This window comes from Glycine max, chromosome 10 (assembly GCF_000004515.6).
Source record: "Glycine max cultivar Williams 82 chromosome 10, Glycine_max_v4.0, whole genome shotgun sequence".
Taxonomy (NCBI): domain Eukaryota; kingdom Viridiplantae; phylum Streptophyta; class Magnoliopsida; order Fabales; family Fabaceae; genus Glycine; species Glycine max.
In genome coordinates, this window is record NC_038246.2 from 10,382,628 (window position 1) to 10,399,173 (window position 16,546).

At 36.9% G+C, this 16,546-nt stretch overlaps 3 protein-coding genes across 3 annotated transcripts; all 3 read right to left on the bottom strand.

Moving 5' to 3' along the window:
* Positions 1-1,372: 1,372 nt before the first annotated feature.
* LOC102668636 (uncharacterized) lies at positions 1,373-2,257 on the bottom strand. The gene has a single exon (XM_006589826.1). The coding sequence runs from the start codon at positions 2,255-2,257 to the stop codon at positions 1,373-1,375; it is 885 nt and encodes a 294-aa protein (XP_006589889.1).
* A 1,315-nt stretch (positions 2,258-3,572) lies between these two features.
* LOC106794752 (uncharacterized) lies at positions 3,573-4,142 on the bottom strand. The gene has a single exon (XM_026124213.1). It carries the CDS (start codon positions 4,140-4,142, stop codon positions 3,573-3,575), a length of 570 nt encoding a protein of 189 aa, XP_025979998.1.
* Positions 4,143-14,028: 9,886 nt separating this feature from the next.
* Positions 14,029-15,873, bottom strand: LOC100803072 (uncharacterized). The gene is made up of 3 exons (XM_014762636.1): positions 14,919-15,873; positions 14,689-14,807; positions 14,029-14,241 (listed from the first exon to the last, which is right to left on the bottom strand). The coding sequence occupies exons 1-3, from the start codon at positions 15,871-15,873 to the stop codon at positions 14,029-14,031; spliced, it is 1,287 nt and encodes a 428-aa protein (XP_014618122.1).
* Between the last annotated feature and the right edge of the window lie 673 nt (positions 15,874-16,546).

Consider the following 16,546-nt stretch of genomic DNA (forward strand, 5'->3'; position numbering starts at 1 on the left):
TTGACTTACGATGAAACCCAACAGCTTTCCCGACTTGACCCCGAAGGTGCACTTAGCAGGGTTTAACCTCAATTGATGCCTCCTAAGCCTCTCGAACAACCTCCGCAACTTGACGAGGTGTTCTTCCTCAGTTATGGACTTGGCAATCATGTCATCTACATAGACTTTGATTTCTCGGTGCATCATGTTGTGGAACAAAGCCACCATAGCCCGTTGATAGGCTACCCCGACGTTCTTGAGCCCAAAGGACATCACCTTATAGCAGAACGTTCCCCACAGGGTAACAAACGTGGTTTTTTCCATATCTTCTAGCGCCATCTTTATTTGATTGTAGCCTGAGAAACCCTCCATGAAGGAAAACAAAGCGAAATTGGATGTGTTGTCTACGAGGACATCGATGTGTGGCAGAGGAAAATTATCTTTGGGACTGGCTCGATTCAGGTCCCGATAGTCCACACACATTTGTGCCTTCCCATCTTTTTCACCTCCTCCTTGATCTTCAGCGACTTCTCGGGTTTCATTCCCCTTAGCTTTCGCTTCACCTCCTCCTTGTTGTTCTGCCTCTATTAGAAACAATCGAAAGATATATATACAAGGTCATCCAACCACCTAACTAAGATTTCTCTTATAGCTTTTCCTGACATATCTAATACAGCTATCTATCCTAAAAATAAGTGATCCCAATAATCAAGAGATCAAGATACAAAATAAAATTAAAATACAATAAGAATTAATACATACAATCAGAATTAATACAAATAGAATCAATTAAGATCAGCACAATCATGTAGCAATATTCTCAATACAATTAGGATTAGCACAATCATACAACAATATTCTCAATGCATTATATAATCATCCTTTTTCAGCCCCCTGGACTCTTTACAACCGCTAGGTGAATTGTATAGATCCAACTAAAAAGTTTAGTTTTAGAATTTTACATATCTACTGCGAAGGCAATGCTTATGCTGACAAGCTTGCTTCTTTTGGTGCATAGAATGCGGGAAAAAAAATAGTAAGTGTCATGAATCTCTGACATAAGCTTGAACCAATTAACATTGTTTGAATGACAACTGTTGTAGTTGGACAACAATCACATAGTTTTTCCACAATGGTATGCTTTATGTTCCTATTGGTTATAGTTTTGGTATGCTTTTGTTCCTATTGGTTATAGCTTTGGTGCTAGAATGTTCAATTTGGAGTCCACAAGAGGAGGATCTCCATATGGTGCTGGAGTTTTTGCTGGAGATGGTACAAGACAAGCAAGTGAAATGGAGCTGGAGCTTGCAGAGTATCATGGCAAGTATATATGAAATTAGCCCATAAAAGCTAGATTGAATTATGTGATTAAAATTCCATTAAGCCCTCCTAGCTACGTCAACATTCTAGTTTGTCCCAAGTTGGTGACCTCTAAATCAAACTTCTTAATGCACTCAAACAAATCATTGGTGACCTCAAAATCAAACTCCAAGTCAGTGTTGTCATAAAAGAACTCTAGATTTAAGAAGTGGGCAGCTGCATGCAATGGTCTATGAAACTGACAATTCCATCTTTTATCAATGATTGCAAACACATCTTTGTACTTGCTCTCATTGTTGTTGAAAGACTTGATAATTGTTTCATTTGCCTTGTCCATTGCTGCATAAATATAGCCCATGGCTAGTTTCCTTTCACCATCCACAAGATGAAGCACTTTCACAAGTGGAGCCATGACTTTAAGAGTGTAAACCACACTATTCCAAAAAAAAGGCATGAGCACTACCTTTGCAGCTTCTTTTCCCTTAAGCTCCTTAGAAAGCTTGTTCAAGGTCCATTCATCAGAAGTAAACATCTTTCTAATATTGACTTTCTCTTTGGGGAGCCTTTCTAAGGTTAGATAAGAAGTGGCAAATCTAGTAATAGCATGTCTCACCAATTCCCTCTTGTTTGTAAAATTTCTCAACAAACTTAAGGTACTAGAATAGGCATAGATAAACCCAACTAGATTAATTGCCCTTCTACTTGTCTTCCTTATCAAGGGAAGCTTCCCAATATCTTCAAGCATCAAATCAATACAATGAGCTGCACAAGGAGTCCAATAAATATGTTTCCTTTTCTCCTCCAACAACTTACCCGCTAAAACATAGTTGCTCCCATTATCGGTTACAACTTGAACAACATTCTCTTCTCCAACTTCCTCCATAGTGGCATCAAACAACTCAAAAATCTTTTCACCCGTCTTTACAAAATCAGAGCCATCAACAAACTTCAAAAACATGGTACCAACTTGAGAGTTAATAAAAAAATTAATGATGCATCATGTTATGTTGGACTATCATTACCAAAGACAAAAATCATTAATGGTACAAGAGTACATGTTATGAGAAGCATTCATACATGTCTTGGGGAGTTAAAATGTCATATTCTTACATGCCCATACTTCAACCCCATTAACTTATATGATGTGTCTCATGTGAATTGAAGCACCTGAACTCTTAATTTGCTTCAATCAGCTAAAGGGGTGTAGCTTGGATTAGCAAGTCACACACTACTATCTAATGTCTTATCAGACTCTTATTTACAACCATAAAGGTGACATTCGAATTATGTGAAAAGAATAAAAACTAAAGCAATTATGCCACTGTTTGAAAATAGAAATTGAACATAAAGTGCTTGTGATCTCCCACCAAAATTAGTGTCCATTTTAACAGTAACAATATGCGAAGCGACACCTTATCCACAACTTTATTATTAGAACGTTTCTTATAATATCTTTGATGAATCGTGCCCTATGTACTGCTCCTAATAACACGGCATGCTACTAATTTTAACTCATGTGAAATGAGGAATGAAGTAAAGGCTAAATTACTTTTGGCTACATTAGATAAATTTCTCAATAAACAATTATAAAAATTTAAAATAAAATGAATTAAAATGGATATGAATTAATAACACTTAATCACATATTATGTAGAGATTAATATAGATCATATGATTCAAAACCACCAAATAATTTTTCTTGTTGAAATTTAGTGGTGTTAATTCTAATAGGCACTTCAACACATACGTAATAAAGAGGATCAGTTAATTTAGAAAATTTTAAAAAAGTTGAATGAAAGAACTTTTATTGAAGTTAAGCTTATGATTTGATTTTAGGTTATGAAAGAAGTTTAATTATTTTATCGTTTTACTTTTTTTTTTTTTATCTCTGATTAGTGGCATTGCAGGGAAGTTTGTTTAAATATGGTTAAAAATCAAAATCAATTGAAAAAACTACATGGACAAACTTTTATAAAATTTGAATACACAAGTTAATTTTAATTTATGAGAAATTTAATTCATTTAGTTTTATATTTAACTATTTATTATGGAGAAGAACATTATCGCTACAGGGCACATAAAAAATCTACCATTCATAAGTTTTAAAGCAATTTAGAAGGGAAAACACATGATGATGATGATGATTACATTCAAATGATGCAACCTTGTTGTCATGTAATTGAAAAAAAAAAACAACTTGACAAGTGATGATGGGTTCCAAAAACTTATAACATCCCCCTGATGTTTTCCATTTACAAGGTTGACCCAATCAATTAATTTTTAACAGCAAGAACCTGAAGATAATTAGGAGCAGAAACAGTGGTGGCATTAATCCTTTGTTGCGGAGAAGAGTTTTCTCTCTGAGAGGGGCTTCTCCAAAACCCACTTCCATAAAACCTCTCCCACATCTCTTTCTCCAACTCCACCACCTCCTTGTCCTTCTCCACCGAGCTACGGCTTCGCAGCACCGCCACGTCGCCGCCGTCGTTGCTGCACAGCGGGTAAACCCGCCCGGCGCTGATGATGTCATCGCAGCAGCCGCAGGTGCACCGCGGCCGCGACGGGACCGCCGCTGCTTCCTCCCTGGTCTGAAGGAGGAGGAGGCGGCGGCTCCGCCGCTTCCTCCGCAGCGCCTTCTGGCACAGCATCGCCGGAACCTTGTACATCGCTAGGTACATAATGTTGGCCAGGCCGAAGGAGAAGCAGCAGCACACGGCGGCGGTGCCGCCCACCGCCTCCCCCATGACCCGCGTCCCTGCCTTCCGGTAGCTCTCACTCTGCTGCAGCAGCAGCGGCTGCCGCCGATGAGATGCCGCCGTCGGAAGAATTACTTTTTTAGACATAACTGATTAACAGAATCTGTTATGAATGACTAATTATTTATTCCTCCAAAAAGAAAAATAAACAAAGAATGGATCACTAGGGTTATTTATCCCTTCTTTTCTCAGCACCAAATGATCATGCACACGATGTTCTCGTGTGGATTCCTTAATATTCTGAAGAAAGAAGGAACAAAAAAAAAGGTTTTTTCAGAGTGCGGCTTTATCTTCTTCCTTGTCCGTGGCCATGGCGCAATGGGGCATAGGGTCATGAAAGTTATATAGGAAAAGATCAAATTTGGTTTTTTGATGCCAAATTAAACTTTGGTAGATAAATAACCTAATACTTGGAGAAGGGATAGAGGTGTTAATTAAGGGTGATTTTTTTTTGGGAGTTATATGTTTTGGGTTTGGAGTGAGTGGAATTTGATGGAAATAGCTCTTACTTAATCTAGAAATAGTTGACGCAGTGGCAGCTCAAAACTTATATGTTAATTAAGAAACTAAGGCACACCACACGGATGTAGAATATATTAGAGAGGTGGCAGAGGCTCCGTAATTTGACAAAACCTCTTAGGTGATTAGTGTCATTTACCCAAAATTGTCCGTGACTAGTCCATTCAAGTGGTGTTTGAGCCTTCCCTTGGTTGTTCAAACCATTTATTTCTTAGTAGAAGAGTGGTTACTCACCTCATGGGGATAAGGGAGGTACCTTATGGCAAACATATCCTTTGCTTTGGCCCTCAACCACCATGGCCTATGTAACTCCTAATATGGTTTGTTGGCAACTCAGCTTCACAAGTACCAAACATAATAACCTAATTTTAACTGAGGAAAGTAATTTATCAAAGAATTTGAATTTCGATAATTTAGAATTCATTGTTTGGATATTTTTTTGTGAAAAATTTAAAATTTTAGAATTTTAAAACAGAATTTTAAACAACTAAAAATCTGAAATTTCAATTTCCTTCTAAAATGTGAGAAATTGAAATTCTCTTCTTAAAGTCTTCTTCAAGAAACACCGCATAAGATTGTGGAACATCGATCGGGTTTAAGCGTAGAGAAACACGTATAACTAGCACACCAATCATATCTTTTCTTTTTTTTCATTCATTTTTTTTTCACCCTCATAATTTTAACTTTTTTTATCTAAACAAAAAATTTTGAAAATAAAAGAATTTCAATTGAAGTATTTGAAATTCTTAGAATTTAAAATTTTTCAGAATTTTAAATTCCTCCATCCAAACACACTCTGCCAATCCAACAGATTGACATTTTCTCAACCCAAATAAGTTGACAAGCACTAGGTCCAAAAGGATCATCCTAAGTTTGAGAGGATCAAATAAGGTTGTGTATCCTTTTGAGTATTTTAGCCAAAGCGAAGTTTTATATGTTTACAATGGTGAAAGATTTTCATTGGTGTTTGGAGTAACAATAGTGTTGTGCAGTGGTTAAAAATGAAAGTAACTAGGAGCAGATTTTAAAAACATATATTACATAGGTTCTTATTTGAACTAGTGTAAAATGACATTTTACATTGGTTCAAATAACAACTTATAGGAGTTCCCCTTTTTCAAGGAAAGCCCAAAAAAGGTCACCTTCATCCTATCACAGAGAGGATATAGTCAAAATTATCAGCTTGGAAAGGAAAGCTTAGTCAAAATTTTCATTCATAGCATGCTCACTTATAGCTTTCATGTGTACTTATGGCATGCTGAGCTTTTGAAAAAAAAATGATCGATGAATAAGAAACTTCATTTGGAGTGGGGATGTGGAGAACATTCAATGTAGCTTGGAACTCCTTGTGTTTGTTGATGATGGTCTCGACCTGCGATCTGTCACAACTATAAACAGAGTTGCCATGTTGAAGTTGGGTTGGGAGTTGATCTCTTCAAATCTGCATTGGATGAAACTACCGAGGGGAAGAGTTTTAAAGAAGAACGAAGTCATCTCAGGTCATATTTCCTCATCCATTTGGATTGACATTAAATCTGAGTTTGTTTTTTGACGAATAATTCCATTTGGCTACTAGGAAAGGGTACCATCAATTTTTGGTGTGATAGTTGGTTTGATATTTCCATTTCTAATCTATTTGATATTCCTACTATGAAACATGCTCTTCTCCAAGCTACTATTTGTGAATTTTGGAAAATGGGTAATTGGTATCTTTCTAATTTCCTTGTTGAGAATTTTCTTGATATTACTGGCATTATTTTGTAAGTGATTATCCCGACTGCTATGGAGGATGATTGTTTGATTTGAAAAAAATCTCCTTCAGGAATATTGACCCTCAAATACTCTCATTTGTTCCATTTCCCCATAATGAATGATGTTACTTAGGCTAAGAGAATTTGGAGCTCTTGTATTCCTCCCTCCAAATCTGTAGTGATATGGAAAGCTCTCCATCATAGGCAGCCAACAGATGAAAACTTAAGGAGAAAATGTATTACTATTGTTTCGATGTGTTACAAATGTGGGAGTTGCTTCGAAACCACTAAACACATTTTCTTATCTTGCTCCTTTGCTCATCAAATATGGAATTGGGTTCAAAATATGCTTGGCTGATCCTTGGATCTTTCTTCTGTCCAGAACATTCTTTTGATTAGTATGGTTAGTAGATCTTCTCAAGATTAAGACTTTGTTCTTTCAACTATAACTTTTGCTATCTTCCATATATGGAATAGAAGAAACAAAATTAGATTTGAGGATCATTGTCAACCCTAATATAGTTACCAACTTAATTTCTTCTCTAGTGCCCTTATTTCTGGTAACCTATCTGCTAGAACACTTTCTAATTCCAAATATGATTTTGGTATTGTCAAACAATTCTCTGTTGATATCCATCCTCGAAAGCTTGGCCAGATTAAGCAAGTAGTTTGGTTTCCTCCCCCTAGGTTGTGGTTTAAATGTAATGCTGATGGAGCTGTGAGGGGGAGCCATGGTTTTTCCGGTTGTGGCAGATTTTTTTGTGAATGGTGACCAACGGTTTTTAGGTGTTTTTGCTTTTAGCATTGGTTTAAGCACAACTTTTGAAGCTGAGATGTGGGCAACCATGAAGGCAATTGAGATAGTTGTTAGCAAAGGTTGGCCTAATCTTTGGTTAGAAACCAATTCTTGCCTCTTGATTCATACCTATAATAAGAAAACAGTAAATGGAATTTGTTGTTTTGCCTCTATTAGAAACAATCGATAGATATATATATATATATATATATATATATATATATATATATATATATATACAAGGTCATCCAACCACCTACCTAAGATTTCTCCTATAGCTTCTCCTGACATATCTGATACAACTATCTATCCTAAAAATAAGTGATCCCAATAATCAGGAGATCAAGATACAAAACAAAATTAAAATACAATCAGAATTAATACAGATAGAATCAATTAGGATCAACACAATCATACAACAATATTCTCAATACAATTAGGATCAACACAATCATGCAGCAATATTCTCAATATTCTACATTACCCCCCCCCCCCCCCCTCAAGTGGGAGCATGAAGATTTCGAATGCCCAACTTTCCAAGCAGAAGATTAAGTGGTGGATGTCCCAAAGCCTTAGTAAATGTGTATGTGAGTTGTGCATGGGTAGGAACATACGAAGGCTAGAGGTGACCATAAATAATTTCATTACGTACGAAATGACAATCGACTTCAATGTGCTTCGTACGTTCATGAAAAACATGATTCTGCGTAACCTGACTATCACAATAGAGTTGCATAGGCATGGGATGAATGATACCAAGACTTGAAAGAATACCATTCACCCACTTATGTTCGCATGTTGTGTTAGCCATCGAACGATACTCAGCTTCAGCAAAGGACTGGGACATCATTTGCTGCTTCTTGGTCTTCCAAGAGATAGGAGAACGACCTAAAAAAATGATCCAACCAGTAAGTGACCATCGAGTAAGGGGACAAGCAGCCCAATCAGCGTCACACCAGCCATATAATTTTATATCACAGTCGCTATCTAAAAAAATCCCTTGCCCCGAATTCCCTTTGAGATATTGCACCACCCGTAGTGCAGCAGTCCAATGTTCTGCTCGTGGTTGTTGTATGAATTGAGAGAGAACATGGACACTATATGACAACTCAGGTCGAGTAAAACAAAGATAAATAAGGCGACCAACAAGCCTGCGATACCTGTCTGATTGTCAAGAAATTGTCCTTTGGCAAGACTAAGATTATGGTTTTGCTCTATTGGAGTTTCCATAGGCTTTGCTCCAAGCAATCCAACTTCACTAATAATGTCTAAAGCGTATTTTCTTTGGCAAAGAAAAATCCCAGTACGATATCTGACCACTTCCACTCCTAAAAAATATTTCAAGAATCCCAAGTCTTTCATATGAAAACACTGACTCAAATAATCCTTGAAGTGCTGAATAAATGTAGAATTATTTCCACAAATGATTAGATCATCAACGTAAACCAGAACCACAAGTTGCACATCTTTATCAATTAAAGTGAATAAGGAATAATCTGAGTAGGATTGGTGAAATCCATAATGCTTGAGAGCTGAGGAAAGTTTAGCAAACCAACAACGGGGAGCTTGTTTTAAGCCATATAATGATTTTGCTAGCTTGCACACCATACCTGGCTAAGCAGTGTAAAATCCAGGAGGTAATTTCATGAACACTTCCTCTTGCAACTCACCATGAAGAAATGCATTATGCACGTCCATTTGATGAAGAGCCCACCCCTTTGCTACAACAACAACTAAAATAATCCGAGCAGTGACCAATTTGGCCACAGTAGCAAATGTTTTGGTGTAATTGATTCCTTCCACTTGAGGGTTTCCAAGAATGACTAGGCGAGCTTTAAACCATTTTATAGTGCCATTGGAATGGTACTTGATCTTGTAGATCCATTTATATTGCAAGGCCTTTTTATTTGCTGGAAGAGGACACATGGTCCATGTGTGATTGTCTTCAAGAGCTTGTATTTCATGTTGCATAACAGAGCACCATCTACCATCTTTAACTACCTTTGAGAATGTTGTTGGTTCTTTCTCTGCAATCACAACAGCAAGAAACCTGCGATGCTGGACAGAAAATTTATCACAACTCATATAATGTGTTATAGGATAGGGCGCAACTAATTTTCACTGTGGAGAGAGTGAACAATGGGATGGGCTCATCTTATGGACAATATAAGTCACAAAATCTTACAGCTTCACAGAGGGAATTCTGCTACGTTTACCTCGGCCAAGAGATTCCTCATTATTTGGTTCAGATTCATCATCATCATCATCATCACGATACACTTCTCTTGATGTTCCAACATCTTGAGTGAGCTCCAATTCGACACGCCCCTTACTTCAAGAATCCTATCTTCTGTAGCCACCACTGACTCCTCACTCATTGCATTTTCAATTTCAGTTTCAACACTTCCCGCTACAACATTACCAGTGGAAAGAAAAGGGAACTCATTCTAAAAAAAAAATTAACATCTCTTGCCACAAAGTAAGTTTTGTTATCTAGATCAAAAAGCTTCCATCCTTTCTGTCCATGAGGGTACCCAACAAACACACACTTTTTACTTTTGCTAGCAAACTTGTCGCCCTTCTTACCTTGATTATGATCATAACATAGAGACCCAAACACCCTTAACTGATCATACAAAGGTGGTTTCCCATTAAGCACCTCATAGGGAGTTTTTCTATTTAACAATGGTGTTGGCGTTCTATTTATTAGATATCCAACTGTTAAGATGCACTCACCCCAAAAACAAATAGGTAGTGTTGGACAAGTGACCTCAATAACTTGAGAGGGGGGGGGGGGGGGTGAATTAAGTCTTACAAAATTTCCCACTAACAAACTTTTAACCCCTTTTTAAATGATAGGCTCAAAATGTAGAAGAAGAAGCAACAATCAATTTAATAATGTTCTTTAACTGTGCAAGACAAAATTGATTGCAATAAAATAAATAAGATAAGGGAAGAGAGAATTGCAAACTCGATTTATACTGGTTCAGCCACTTCCCATGCCTACGTCCAATCCCCAAGCAACCCACTTGAGATTTTCCACTATCTCTGTAAATCCTTTCAGACTTTGAACACACCTTGGGATCCCTCATCCTTGTGTTCAAGATTTTCACGCTCCAAGAGACACACCGTCTCTTGATCAAAACTGAGTTCAAGAGATGAACAAAAAGATTTCTCTCCTTTAGAGTAGATGATACAAATTGAAGATCCTAGAAGAATTCTCAATAAATTTACAAGTGTTGGTCCAAGAGTTGTTTAGAGAGCATTTGACAATTAAGCTCTCTTAGAACATCTCTTTCTTTCTTTTTGAAGTCAGACACACACATATATAGGCCCATCGTACCTTTTCAAAATGGTTTGAAGAGATGTGTCTTTTCAAAAAGATTTTCTGAAGTTTTCTCATTGGTAATCGATTACAGATTTCTGGTAATCGCTTACACAGTTATATTTTGAAGGGTCATGACTTTTCAAAGCATTTTCTAAAGTTTCGTTACTGGTAATTGATTACAAACATTTGGTAATCGATTACAAGATTTAAAATTCAAATTTCAAAACCCTTTTGAAAAGCTCATTTGAAATCTTGTCTTATGGTAATCGATTACACTGCCTGGTAATCGATTACCAGTGCCTTAATTTGTTGGCAAATAACTGTTTGAGGCCAAAGCTGATCAACCAGTGAGATTCTTTTAACAAATGAACTAAGGCCTTATCTTTTTCTTGATCTTGTTTGCTTGACCTTGAATTAATCTTGAAGCAATTTCTGTTTGCTTAACCTTGAATGTTTCTTGAAGCAATCTTGTTTGATTATACTTTTGGCATAATCAAGAACCTGTATTCATACATTTACAGGTAGGTTACCTTAAAATCTCAAAGCACGAGCAACAATAAGGATATGTCTATGTTTTCTTTCCACTCTGCCATTTTGCTAGGGGTTTCCTACACATGATGCCTGAAAAACAATGCCACACTCAAGAAATTGCATTCTTAAACATGTAAATTCAGCAAGACTCGTAACACTTCCTTTTTATCAAGCAACAAATAAATCCAGACAACTTGAGAAAAATCATTTACTATAGTTAAAAAATAATAAGCTCCACAAGAAGATGGTGTTTTGTAAGGCCTCCACAAATCACAGTGAACCAATTCAAAACTACTACTAGCTTTATGACTACTCAAAGGAAAACTATCTCTAGTTTGCTTTGCCCTCTGACGTACATCACATGCTTTATGTCTAGTTACACTACTATCAATATTTGGAATTAACTGAGTAATCTTCAAGGAAGGGTGCCTCATACGCTTGTGCCAAAGATCAAATAAAGACATATCATCTACTTTGAAAACTTTCTCATGACAAATCCCTCTAAAATAGTAGAGCCCATCTCTTCGTTCACCCATTCCAATCAGCGTCCTCAAAGTAAGGTCCTGCATAACACACAAAGAGTTAGTGACCTAGACTATATAGTTTGTATCTATCAATTGAGTCACTGATATTAAATTGCAATTTAATTCGGGCACATATAACACATTGATAAGCTTCAATCCTCCTTCGAGAGTTATAGTTTCTTCCTTAGTTGCGATAGCTTGTTCTCCATTTGTTAGTCCCACAGGACATCCTTGCACAAGCTTCAACTCATGAAGAAGTCTCAAATCTCCTATCATATAATTAGAGGCTCCTATATCAATAATTCACACCGTGTTTTTACCTATCATTCTTTCTATGGTGCTTCCCTTATGATTGTTCAGAAGATTCACCAGAGTTTGCCACTACTCACTGCTCAAACCTGTCAGTCCGCCCTTGTGTGTATCCATCGCTTATAGAATCGTTCCTCCATTGGAATGACCATTTTGGATACCCAACCACCTGAAAACAGTTTGTGGCATCATGTCTTGTTCGGTTGCAGTGCCCACAAACCGTGGACTTGTCTTTTGCATCTCCACGCCCTCTTGTCCTTCCACCAATTTGCACAGCCAGACCAACAACTTCCCCTCGTTCCTCCTTGGTTCTGGAAATTGCCTTCACACGTTTTTCTTTTATGAGAGTAGCATATACTCTGTTAAATGATGGCAACGGATTAGTAGCAAGAAGATTTGAACGGACTGTCCCATATAACACATCATCCAACCCCATCAAGAATTAATGTACTTTTTCTTCTTCCCTCCTCTTTTCTAATTTTGCCTTGATGCCACGTTTGCATCCTCCACACGTGCATGCCGGTATCTGCTGGTAGTTTGTCAATTCATCGCACAACATATTTAGATTTCCTTAGTAATTTACCATGGTCATTCCTTCTTGCTTGCATTCAGCCGGTTCTGATTTCAGTTGTGGAATCCTAGGGCCGTTCATCACTGAAAACCATTCTTTAATGTCTTCCCACAATTCTTTTGCATTCTCCATGTAAGAGATAGTGGAACGCAATGATGTTTTAATGGTGTTTAAAATCCAAGACACCAACATAGATTGCACGATCCACCAATCCTCCATCTCTGATGATCATTCCTTTGGATGCTTTACGGTGCCATCCACAAAACCCCATTTACGCCATGCACGTAAGGAGGTTTTCATAGCCTTAACCCCTTCTTTGTAGTTTTCACCCCGTAATTGGACTTGGGTGATCACACTTTTAGGATTGTCATTCACACTCAGATCATATGGAGACGATGTTCTCTTTACCGTCTCTGATCCTTCATCGTGCTTATCCGCCATTCTTCAATACTCATTTTTGAATCAGAGCCTGGCTCTGATACCAAGAAAACAATAAATGGAATTTGTTGTTCTGCCTCTATTAGAAACAATCGATAGATATATATACAAGGTCATCCAACCACCTAACTAAGATTTCTCCTATAGCTTTTCCTGACATATATGATACAACTATCTATCCTAAAAATAAGTGATCCCAATAATCAAGAGATCAAGATACAAAATAGAATTAAAATACAATAAGAATTAATACATACAATCAGAATTAACACAAATAGAATCAATTAAGATCAGCACAATCATGTAGCAATATTCTCAATACAATTAGGATTAGCACAATCATACAACAATATTCTCAAAATTCTGCATTATATAATCATCGTCTTTCAGCCCCCTGGACTCTTTACAACCGTTGGGTGAATTGTATAGATCCAACTAAAAAGTTTAGTTTTAGCATTTTACATATCTTTCAGCCCCCTGACAAGCTTGCTTCTTTTGGTGCATAGAATGCAGGCAAAAAAAAAAATAGTAAGTGTCATGAATCTATGACATAAGCTTCAACCAATTAACATTGTTTGTATGACAACTGTTGTAGTTGGACAGCAATCACACAGTTTATCCACCATGGAATGCTTTATGTTCCTATTGGTTATAGTTTTGGTATGCTTTATGTTCCTATTGGTTATAGCTTTGGTGCTGGAATGTTCAATTTGGAGTCCACAAAAGGAGGAACTCTATATGGTGCTGGAGTTTTTGCTGGAGATGGTACAAGACAAGCAAGTGAAATGGAGCTAGAGCTTGCAGAGTATCATGGCAAGTATATATGAAATTAGCCCATAAAAGCTAGATTGGATTCTGTGATTAAAATTCCATTAAGCCCTCCTAGCTAGGTTAGCATTCTAGTCTATCCCAACCAATGTTGTTAATGGCGGATGGCGGTTCATGGCGGAAAGCCAAAAATCCACCATAAAAATATGGCGGATGGCGTAGCGGAAAATGGAGAATGTCATGGCGGACAAAAAAATATATACATATATATAAACTCATTGAAATTGAAAAAAAAACATGGATTGCATTCAAATAAACTAAAAAAGTTTCATGAGTTCATACAATAATCAAGTACCAACACCAAGTAAACTCATTAAAGAGTTCAAAATAAGAAAATGATAAAAACATAATGCAAAGTGCAAAGTGAAGGTTCGGGCTCTAATCATCTTCTCCAATCCCAACATAATCATCTTCGTTATTATCATATGGTAATGGAGCATCTCCCTCTCCCTCTTCCCCATCAGATGCCTCAAAATTGACCATGATTTCTTCTTCTTCAGATTCAAGATCAATATTCTCCTCAAAATCTAGATCCTCATCATTTTCTTGGACTGCTTTTTGCTTCCTTGATGAAGATCCAACAACCATTGCCTGTTTTTTTAGTAGTTTGGGTAGCAGCAACACTTGTTGTTTTTTGCTTTTTCCGCCTAGTATACATCCTACACTCCAACCCCCGAAGCCTAATACACAGTTGCCTAATTTAGAGCATCATCATCTTCAAATACCAAATCATTTCCAGCATCATTATCATCATCTTGATCCATCTCTCCCACGATCCATTCATTGCACACATCAATATCATTAAGAGAAATTGGATCAATTTCATCTCTTGCATTATATCCTTGCTTCAATTGTTGGTTGTATTTGACAAACACCAAATCATGCAACCTCTTGTGCTCAAGCCTATTTCATTTTTTGGAATGAATCTACAACATAACAAATAAATTTTGATTTCAATCTCAAATATACTCCAAATAAAACTTGATCATCAAAATTAAATAAAATTAAAAAGTATAGTTAGAGTTTTGTCACAATTACTTGCTCAAACACACTCCAATTTCTTTCACATCCTGAAACACTGGAAGTCAAACTCAAAATTTTAATAGCTAGCTTCTGCAAATTTGGAGTTTGTGACCCAAACATTCGCCACCAATATGCTGCAATACCAATTACCAACTAAAAGCATAACTTAGAATTCTGAATTATAACATTAATACATAAGAAAATAGTATAGTATTTGTATTTGTCATATGGTAAAAGTTTCTTACTAGGAGAATGGGTTTTCCTTTGAGCCATTGCAAAGTCAAAACCAAAGTGTTCAGCACCAATCTTGTAAAGATGCAACTCGGTTAGAATTTTCTGTTGCACATCAAATTGTGGAATTAACTTCTTAATGCACTCAAACAAACCATTGGTGACCTCAAAATCAAACTCCAAGTCAGTGTTGTCATAAAAGAACTTTGGATTTAAGAAGTGGGCAGCTGCATGCAATGGCCTATGAAGCAGAAAATTCCATCTTTTATCAATGATTGCAAACACATCTTTATACTTGCTTTCATTGTTGTTGAAAGACTTGATAATTGTTTCTTTTGCCTTGTCCATTGCTTCATAAATATAGCCCATGGCTGGTTTCTTTTCACCATCCACAAGACGAAGCACTTTCACAAGTGGAGCCATGACTTTAAGAGTGTAAACCACACTATTCCAAAAAAAAGGCATGAGCACTACCTTTGCAGCTTCTTTTCCCTTAGGCTCCTTAGATAGCTTGTTCAAGGTCCATTCATCAGAAGTAAACATCTTTCTAATATTAGTTTTCTCTTTATGGAGCCTTTCTAAGGTTAGATAAGAAGTGGCAAATCTAGTTATAGCATGTCTCACCAATTCCCTCTTGTTTATAAAATTTCTCAACAAACTTAAGATACTAGAATGGGTATAGATAAACCCAACTAGATTAATTTCCCTTCTAATTGTCTTCCTTATCAAGGGAAGCTTCCCAATATCTTCAAGCATCAAATCAATACAATAAGTTGCACAAGGAGTCCAATAAATATGTTTCCTTTTCTCCTCTAACAACTTACCCTCTAAAACATAGTTGCTCCCATTATCGGTTACAACTTGAACAACACTCTCTTCTCCAACTTCCTCCACAATGGCATCAAGCAACTCAAAAATCTTTTCACTTGTCTTTAAAAAATCAGAGCCATCAACAGACTTCAAAAACATGGTACCAACTTGAGAGTTAATCAAAAAATTAATGATGCATCTTTGTTTCCGATCAGTCCATGCATCGAACATAATAGTACAACCATACTTGACCTATTGCTCCCTATGGCCTTTCATCAAATTTTCAGTATACTCAACTTCCTTCTTCAGGAGTGGAACTCTGATGTCATGATAGCTAGGAATGGGCAAATGTGGCTCATATTGACGAATGGCTGCAACCATATTCTTAACGCTTTTCAATTTAATGAGGTTGAATGACAAACCGCTTGGTACCAAAAGCGTGCAATATGTTGATGCACCTTCAATACTTCATTCTTATCCATTGACTCTCTTATGTTCATTTGCCTCAACATCTCCATTTTTCTTCGATTGATTGCATTTTCTAAATTCTTACAAAATTTTTCCATTGGTCCTTTTTTAGTCCCACACTTTGTCTTTGCACTTGCAGTAGCATTACAAGAGTCCGCAAACTCATCATTTTCACGTCCATCACATCCAATTGATTCACCAAATTCAAAATCTCTTATATTTGTCATATTACCACTGCCAGAAGTACTGTAAGTGGTCCCACTTTTTTTTGTAGTCATATATTCCTTCAACTCTTCGACTACATTTGGTGGAGTTTTCTTGCAAGCTGCAATGTTACCCGACTTCCTAATCAGGTGTTGTTAGG